The sequence below is a fragment of the Temnothorax curvispinosus genome, unplaced genomic scaffold (genome assembly GCF_003070985.1).
Source record: "Temnothorax curvispinosus isolate PA1 unplaced genomic scaffold, ASM307098v1 QBEX01009415.1, whole genome shotgun sequence".
NCBI classification, from domain to species: domain Eukaryota; kingdom Metazoa; phylum Arthropoda; class Insecta; order Hymenoptera; family Formicidae; genus Temnothorax; species Temnothorax curvispinosus.
The window spans coordinates 6,382-16,477 of NW_020219195.1; the positions used below are offsets into that span (position 1 = coordinate 6,382).

Consider the following 10,096-nt stretch of genomic DNA (forward strand, 5'->3'; position numbering starts at 1 on the left):
AACTGACATATGTCTCCTTACATTCAGAGATCGAATTCTAAAAAAATATTTATATTCGCGTAAATGTTTGAATAAAAATTTGGCTAAACAATAATGTCTTATTTTATTTATTGTCAGAAAAGAGCTTTTATACATCAAAACTGTTTTATTAAACGTTTTTAATATTTACCATAATCTTCATTTTTTTTTACAATTTAGTATAACAAAATTTATTATTAATTACAATATCAATGCAATTAATACAACATTTTCGATATTTATGTTATATTCACTTCTTTACATTAACATTATATACAGCACGCAAAGCCTGTTAATATTATACATTTTAATGCGACTTACGCTTGTTTACTCTTGCGTAAATTAGATGCAGTGTACACATAATTATAATAAAGATTAATCAATAGTTTTATTACAAAGAATATACTTAACAATATTATGAAGAAACTAAGAAATAAAAATGCGTAAACATCAATCAGATTTCGTTCCACCCAGCTCTGAGATCTCAGCGGTGTTACTAAAGTTCCATTTGGATGGCGGACGGTGTATTCAACACTCCAAACAGCTAAATCTAATGGCGGTATTGGCCGATCCCGGAATTCGCTGGATAACCGTTTCATGTTTCTCGTATAACTGTATAAAAAATTACACTATTAATAATGAAATAAATAATTACATTTTAACAAACGCATCTTAATTAAAGGAAAAGCCAAATATATGACAAGACACATAAACAGGAAAGCATAATCTATAATTTTATAAACAATTGTTTTTATAGGAATTTGTAAATCGATTATACTATATTAAATATTAGAGTTTAGTAATTATCTGAAATGTAGCTATATTGTTAATATTTACTGCTTAAATAATAATTATTAAAACATGATCAAAGTATGATACCTTTCATTATAAAGTATTTCTTCAACTGCGTGTAATATCGACTGCGTGGACAAAGTTGTAATGTCCAAGTATATGGCAACGCCTTTAGCTACTAATATTCTTGTGTTGGATTTTTGATCTCCAAAGAAAGGCATTACGATCATTGGTACGCCTTTCCAAATAGCTTCCTGCGCACTCAGAAGACCACCATGTGTCCAGATTGCTCTTACATTTTTATGAGCTAAACATAAAAATATATTATAATAAATATTTACTCTCAACTATGGAAATCTCACATTGATACAAGCATTTTATTAGCTGTATATGTCCCGATTAAACTAATGTAATAAACTTTTAATCAACAATTTTGTTGCTTATACATTATTTTTAAACAAAAAACGAGATGTTCTTATTGTAATAAAAATTACTCTTTTATTATAAAGAGATTATAATATATATATAACTGTAATAACTAAAAACTGAAATTGTCTTATAATAAGTGCGAAAAAATTATAAAATAAAATAAAATTGTTTAGACATTACTGTGAAGTAACTATATGAACTTAATACAATAAAAATTAATTTTTTTATATTATAGTTATTTAATTTTGAAATGTATACTCCGTCGAACGAGAGATTAAAAGTAGGTCGGACGAAAACAGGTCTCCACAGAACATCTATTTACATATTTATACGGTACGCCACGCTCTAGGGACTTTATCCTCAATCTCTCGTTGGACATTGGAGTATAGTTGTGCTGTAATTAGTCAATAACCAATCTATCCACAAAATATTTGTACATATACCTATGCGATGTTTTCGTGTATGTCTAATATTTTATTAAAACACTAGTTATTAAAGTAACAATTTGAATTAGTATTACGTAAAAGTAAGTAATTCTCATAATCATAAATCTCATTTTTCTCAAAGCAGTTTTTAGAAGAATGGTACCTATTGCATTAATATTGGTAAGAGTTCCGTATGCGAGCTCCTCCGATTATAATCTACTTTTGCAGGCACGTAAGTACGTACTAAAAGAAATCGAAAGCCTCTGTGCCAACTTGCGGAAATAACTACTTTTTTAAATATTTAAATTTTTATTATTTTGCTACATTTTGGATTTTTGACTGCAATATTGACCCTTTTTTCGCGTAGAAAGTTGAAAGTCCATGTAAAATTACACAATAAAAGATCACGTTTTGCCCTGTTAGCAAAGGAAGCAAGGTATCTAATTGTTGTGTTTAGAAAGTACTATGCTATCTAAAAACTATCCACTCAAAGTGTGAGATCCACCCTACCTCACTTCATCCCATCTCTGCTACAAAAATTTGAATATTTAAGAAAACTAGACACTACAGACGCGCGCTTCGCGCGCGCTATTTAGCTTTAACATTATACTATTACTATTACACTATTAACTTCTTGATACACACAACTGTCAAAATATACAATGACAGCTGCAAATAAAGTAAGCGCAGCAAGAGAACCAATCGGCATCGCGGAAAAGCGACAACAATAAACTTCACATCTCCGTTTTAGAAAAGGAAATAATTATTTCCGCAAGTTCGCACTGGGGATTTCGACTTCTTTTAGTATGTATGTACTACGTGGCTGCAAAAGTAAATTCAAATCGGAGGGGGGTCGCATACGGAATTCTAGCCGAAACTTGTTTAAAAGAATTGTTTACGTTGATAAACGAATATACGCAAAGCAATAGCAAAGCAATTAAACAGATGTTATGTAGAAATATGTGTCTCATGTTTCTTGTGCATTCATAGAAACTGTGAAACGTACATAAAACTTCGCTTTGAGGCATCCATTTCATAACCATCACATTTTCCGGTATCTCAAATGGCACTTCAATATCTAACTTCCACAGCACTCGCTGCTTGAGTTTCGACAGAGCCCGTATAACAGATTTAACCGTGTCTAAATTGAGATGTTTCCATTTCACATTCGTTCCTAACGATATTATGATAGCTCCATTTTTTGCTCCGTCAAGAAATATGCGCACATCCTGCAAAATAATGGTGAACTGAATATTTCGATAATATACAAAAATATGAATCTTAATGACGAAATATAATCGTAAGTAACTGATACATTTTTAACAGATTATATCTAAGCAGAATTATATTATCAAGCTTGTTTAAATAAGATTTATGCGGCATTTCTTTTAGAAGTCGTTGTTATAAATATTTCTGCGTTTCTAAATTTAGCAATTTTCCGTGAACTATTTATCTTTTGCTTACAATTTATTGATTATTATATAAATTAATTAATAATTAATAATTATAATAAAAATTATCTTACAAAATAGAATTGCAATTTATTCATTTATCTATAGATATTAAAAATATAGCATATATGTGTTTTTTACATAAGTTTTAATTTCTACACAGCACACATGCATATCTAAAAAACATCTTTACAACGTCTTATACATACATAACTAAACAGTGTACATCCTGAATTCTGGGTTGGTTATATGTACATTATATTACATAAAAAATAAACGCTTGCAAAAACTGTTATAAATTTGAATAAATGTCTATAAAAGATCAAACCTCACCGATTTTATCACCACTTTAATAATATGTTGTAGAGGAGGTCTTTCTGATGAGTAATTCTATGCAAGAAAAAAGTAGGAGACGGCATTAGTTTAGAAGAAATAGTAAATTAAAGTTTCTCAATTTTAAAACATTTGTTTTAGGTATTAGTTATAAAGTACGTTAATTATAAAAGAAGTAATTTGCCGTATGTATTTATAGACAAATAATAAATTATTGATATGTGTGTATAGACAGTACATATATAGGCGGAGAGTTTACCGCCCTTCTTCCGTAGGCAGGGGTGAGTGGGGATGGACCTCGGTTCGCGTAGAAAATTGAAAGCCCGTACCTTAATAGACCTTGGTTCGCTCTGTAACCATCAGAGGTAGGATAGGGTAGATTGAAGCGATATTCATCCCCTCTCCCCGCCTTGCTTATAAGATAAAACAAGGTCTGTCATTGTACGGTTCGGGTTTTCAACTTTCGGGTTTTCAACGCGAACCGAGGTCCATCTTCACCCATTCTTGTCTGCGAGAGAGGGGCGGTAGTCCTTCCGCCGCGCCGCCTACATGCATGTGTACACGTATCAATAAATTACTTCCCTTAGCACTAAAAAATATTTTATTATTATTATTTTGTTATTGTTATATTTTGTAATTTTATTTTGTTATTATTCTAAAGTGTTATTCTAACTATTCAACTTTTGTTTAAAATTTTTTTCTATCTTTTATCTATTTTATCTTTTTCTATCTTTCGAAGACATTCGGCCCAAAAGAGAAAAGCCGATTGTTTTCAAAGGAGTGTTTCACACCTTTAAATATGCATATGAACACGTATAAATAAGTAGTTCATATTTTTGTATAGAAAAAAACATATTAAAAGCTCATCAAAATCGGAGGCGGACACTTCCATATTTTTCCTTGCGAGATATTTTGTCATGATATTTTTAATGTACTAGACATCGCTACGCACGCGCTACTTAGCTTTAATATTATATTGTTGCTATTATACTTTTAACCCTTTAATACACACAATTGTCAAAATATACGATGACAGTCGCTCACGAATAAATAAACGCAACAAGAGAACCAATCTGCATCGCGGAAAAGCGACAATAATAAAATTCGAAGTATAGGCTCCAATGGAAATCCGCACGAATATAGAAAACGGGCTAACTAAGAACCGAGGGCGGTAAATGATGCGCGAAAGTTTTATTTATATTTTTATTTTACATATTTTTCAATTTTTGACTGCGCGCCGGCTAGATTTGTCAGACTTGAAACACAGCTCCGGTTGGAGTAGTAAAATTTCCTCTATATCTAATTAAATCGATTCGATTTAATTTTTGATGCTATATGCATCTACCGCGCTTGGTTCTTATTAGTTAGCCCGTTTTCTATATTCGTGCGGATTTTCATTGGAGCCTATATTTCAAACTTTAAATCACACTGGCTGAAAGTACGCATAATATTACAGCTAATAATAGGTTATTGCGATAAATATTACCACATGCCTCAGTGGTCGAATTGGTACACCTTAACGGAATAAAGGAAGTTCCAAGTTCGAATACTTTACGAGATATTTCATATTTTATATTAAAAATGTCATGACAAAATTTAAAATATGTCTCAGGAAATTTTTATTTTTTAACGAAAGAGAGTTTCATTATAGTGTTTTGAAAACGTCTCGACAAGGCGGCCTGGCATGAAATATAAGAGGTTTTATTTAAAAAATTTGAGGTGATTTTAATCTAATCTTAATCTTAATCTAACTTAACTTGGCCTTGAAAAGGTCACTCAAGGTTAAGTCCATATTTTCATCATGTGGCCCCCTTCAAACCATGCAACTTTTGTCTATGACGAGTTACAGAAGAGATATTAAAATGCATTACTTAAATATAAGACCCTTGCATAATACAAAATGCATAATATAAAATATATAACGAACCAGGGTTCGTATAATTTCTCTTACCTCAGGATACGTTACGATTACCTCGCCGGCAATTGGTTGCACGGCCTGAGCATTCAATCCTGCAATCTCTAGGGTATTCGGTGGCATTGGTATCGCAGATTCGAGCGCAGAATGACTATTAATTAGTACAATGTTTATACTTTCTCTTTCTATTTTATGTAATGGTCTAATTGCATGGCCTACATATTCCTCAGTAAGTCGTTGAATAATAGGGAAGAAATAGTAATGTCGTATGAGATCATCTACAATGTAATATAAAGTATTCCACGTTCTCAGCCACAAACCTTCAGGTTTTGCAATGGCTGCATGTGTGTAAGATCGAACAGTCGGATAACTTGGACCACCGATATAATCCTTAAGATAAGGTGTAGCACCAAAAGGAATATAGCCTACTATGGGTGGCTTGCCTTTAGCAATCTGAAAGAACAATACTTACAGACATAGAAGATAAGAAGCGATTGTGAAGATTACCGCTGATATGAGCATGCAATAACTAGACACTTTCAATTTGTTACGCAACGCACTTGATTTAAAAGGCAACTAAGTCGCTAAGTCATATGCAGTTTCAAAATAGCCTAAACAATGGAAATTTACTAAAGTTGATCGCTTTACCTCCCATAATCCGTAGAAACATTGAATTGAAGTAACGTCTTGCACTATTACGTCATACTCGACTGTTTTAATAACTTTCAAAAGATCTCTCGCTGGTTTAGTTTTTATCATTGTGTCACATGCGTTAATACCCCACTGATATACAAAATATGCCGTATAAAATACGCTATACTTCTGCCATTCAAGTGGGTCATATTTATTAGATTCATCATAAGTATCCATTAGATCATCGAAAACCTGAAAATAATAAGTACCCTTCGCTATATAGGAGAGGAGATATGAAAATGTGACAAATTAACATTTCCAAAAGCACATTGCATAATCTTACGAAAAATAGAAAAAAACATTTTAAAATAGAAAAGTTATGTTTTTTCTTATTTGTTTTATGATTTGCAAATAATCGATTTATATCTCTCAGAATGTCTTCGAGTCTCCTATAATATCTACTTACGGCGTATGTTAAATTCTGCGCGAGTTTACCCTTGATCTTAGTCTCTAATATGCTGACTGCGTGTACATGATGACCTTTGCGAAGTAGTCCTTTAACCAAATGCTCCGTCCAGACGTGGTGGCTAGGCGACGGAACAGGCTCTACCACTAAAATCGACAATGGTTTCGACGCTATCACAATATCACCCATTAAAATACAACAAATCAGAAAAATGACGCGACTCAACATTGTTGCGCAAAACTTCTCGCGTGGTCTGTCTATCAGATCTTGAGACCGAATGTATCTGCATGCCTAGTGTAGCATTCCCCTTCTCCTCATTTCGAGATAATCTTAGGTAAAAAACACAAGTCATTTTGACGTCAAATACTAGTCATGTTTGTACAAATGATGTCAAATGACCAAAAAGTGACTATGTCTTTAAAAATGTTATACTGACGTCATTCCATAACGTCACTACGACGTCTATTTTTAGTCATTTTTGGGCTATGACATCGACGACTAATAATGGACGTTTATAAGACGTCATTTCTTAGACCATCTAAAGACGTCATTTTAAAAACGTCTTAAAGTCGTCCAAATAAGGTCTTTTTGTAATATAACTATTTTTACTTCTTAATATTGTATAATAAAGTAATAATAAAATAAAAACCACAAAATTAACTGCAATATGCTTGTTTCGCAACTTTATGATTAAAGTGGTGAATTTATGGTATAAAGTGGATGTAGTTGCGTGTGATTATAGTTTTATGATAACTATTTCATGCAGTGTTATAGCTATCAAGAAGATATCATTACCAGATTTTTGAACACTTTGAAAATGTACCTGTTGTAGACAAGTAGGTACTATACAGTTAATAAGGAAACATCAGGGTCAGAAGGTCGCCACTGTCCACTGGATCGTCGAAGTCAAGCAACACGGGCACGGTACTGTACTAGGATGGGTGACCTCCTTGAGAAAGCGGCTATACGCACATGATATGTAAAAAAAAAAACAGTTAAAAAAGCGTTTTTTTCCTAGATAAAGAAAAAGAACGTTTTTTAAATAAACGTTTATCAAATGGACATTTTAATATTTTAATTTCATAAAAAAACATTTCTAGAAACCGGTATGTCGTACATTGCCTATTTTTGCCATCAATAAGACGTCAAAAAATGACGTCGTGTGAATGTGACATATCGACGTCATGCATTTTCGGGTCTCACGAAATCCGAAAGTTTTATTTACACACTTCGGATTTTGCATCACAAAATCTCCGCTTGTAGGGTACGTAGAGAAAAAATAAAAACACTTTTGTCGTATAATTCGACCCCAAGCTATCGATTGAGATTAGTAGACTGAACTCGATCCGTTCAGTCATTTATTGAGACTCAAAACCTCGGGTACTCGTAACTCGACGCGTCGCGTGAAAGGTGAAAGAGTCACGGTTTGTCTCGCTCCACGCGCACTTGGCGCGAGACACTCTCGTGTCTCTTGATACGTGTCTCTTGATTTTAATAAACATTAATAAACATTAAAATTTTAAGAAACCTTTTGTTTTTGAATATTTTTTTTATTTCTTCTTACTTTCTTCAGAAAATATTTGGTGGATCTATATATCATATTGTCTTCAAATACTAATAAATTATAGAATAATAAAAAATATACAATATGTAATTAACCCTAATCCCTCCATGCACTTTTGTGTCCCACGCGTTTCTAACGGTCGTTCGTTCCGGGAAACCAACGATCGTGGGATAATCGCCCTCACCCCTAAAAACATTTGTATGGCAATGTTCGTGCCCCGGCCGTAAGTAAGTGAGAATTTTCTTTCGATAAAAATGTATTTTTGTGTACAATTTAAGTGTATTTAAAATATTTTTGTTGTTAACAAAATTTGATATTCTACAGAGGACTATTCTACAGAGGAGGCGCTTGCGATTATAAAAAAAATAGTATATTGTACAAAGTGGGAAAAGTGATCGATTCTGAATGAGTGCGACTATCACACTCATTTGGGCTATACGTACACTGAGAAAAAAATGTTGTAAATTTGACTAAACTCGTTTAGTTGTAGTGATTTGTTTAATGCAAATATTAATATATTTAAATCAAATATACGTGAGTAATATCAAGAAATTCTGAATCTATTTAAATATAATATTTTTTGAATTAACAAATGTTAGCTTGACAGCCTGTGACCGCTGCATTTAGTTGAATCAAATAATATTTTTTTGAATCTACGATTTTTTTTTCTCAGTGTAGTGCGGCAATATCTCATTCCTGCACGGGCTCAAGTGGGGAATTTCTCGCGTGGGAAATTGGCTATTTGTCGCACAGATGGCGCGCGCGGAATAGGCCACTTTCCACGCACGTGTGATGTAATAGTTATTTGTGTAACAAGTGCTGTAAGATGGAAATTGGACGTGCGGAGTGAATCACCCGCACGTCCAATTTTCAACTTAACACACGTGTTACACACCCTATTTTATGTTGCAAGTACGTGAAAAGTGGTCTATCACGCACGCGTCGCGTGCGTAATGGGCCACTTTCCACGCACGTGTGATGTAAATATAATTTTTTGACATAAAAAATATCTTGCACACTCCAAATAGTCCAAATTCGTCTTTTCGTATTCAAAAATTCTTTTTCTGGCATCTTTAAAGTCTTCCTGTACCACTAAAAAATTACCAATTTTCTGGCAACGAAATTAAGAATTTCTATTTAATTAACAATTATCTCAAATTTTTTTCTTATTTGCACTACTTTTAGCTTTAATTTGCGTGCTAAAGCATTAAATTTCGTCAATTTATTCGTGAGTTATGATTTTTTAAATAAAACAAGTCGTAACGTGCGTTTTTCAACATATAATTGTTGTAAAAAATATTTAAATAAATAATTTCCAAATTTTCTTTACATTGATTTTTAGTCGAAGATATAAAGATATTATAATAATTTTTGGGGAATTTTTCAAAGCTATTAACATAATGAAGAACGCGTAGGACACGAAAGTGCATAGTTGGAGGAAGTAAGTGGCGGAAAAAACGTTGGAGGAATTAGGGTTAATAAACAATAACTTTTAATTGGGGTATAAAAATCACCCCTGCAGGTGACCATTTACGCGAAAAAAATCAGGCGCCCATTTCTAGGTATAATATTCCCGTCAATTAACGTCATAACGGGACGTCGATCGCGGTGTTAAAAAATTTCCCACGCTGGATGCGCGAAATTAAACAGTCACGTGACTGAAATTTGGTAACTGTCGGCCAATCAACATCGCGCTTCGTTTAATTGAGTAGTTGGAAGCGATCGTTTCCGCCGTCTTTTTACTCCGTCCCGGTCAAATTTCGCGTACGAACAAGTGTCCGAAGTGCCGGATTCGGCAACGGATAATCGTCGCGGCGTGATAATCAGTTCCCGTGACCGCGATCAGCGCGTATCTCGGACATTCGCGATCGACATCCGTCACGGCGTCCCGCGTTCGCGCGTTTTCCAGCAAGCTTGTCTCGCGTACCTATACCTATCCCTATTCGCTCCAACCATGCCTTTCGTGTCCCACGAATTTCTAACAGTCGTTTGTTCCGGAAAACAAACGATCGTGGGAGAATCCCCTCCACGCCGGAAAAAAGTTATTGTGGCAGGGAACCTCAGGTAAAA

At 33.6% G+C, this 10,096-nt stretch overlaps 1 protein-coding gene across 1 annotated transcript; it reads right to left on the minus strand.

Moving 5' to 3' along the window:
- Positions 1-270: 270 nt before the first annotated feature.
- Positions 271-6,753, minus strand: LOC112458991 (UDP-glucuronosyltransferase 1-9-like). The gene is made up of 6 exons (XM_025022862.1): positions 6,463-6,753; positions 6,012-6,248; positions 5,400-5,816; positions 2,671-2,893; positions 898-1,117; positions 271-630 (listed from the first exon to the last, which is right to left on the minus strand). Exons 1-6 carry the CDS (start codon positions 6,688-6,690, stop codon positions 336-338), a joined length of 1,620 nt encoding a protein of 539 aa, XP_024878630.1. The 5' UTR covers positions 6,691-6,753; the 3' UTR covers positions 271-335.
- Positions 6,754-10,096: the final 3,343 nt, after the last annotated feature.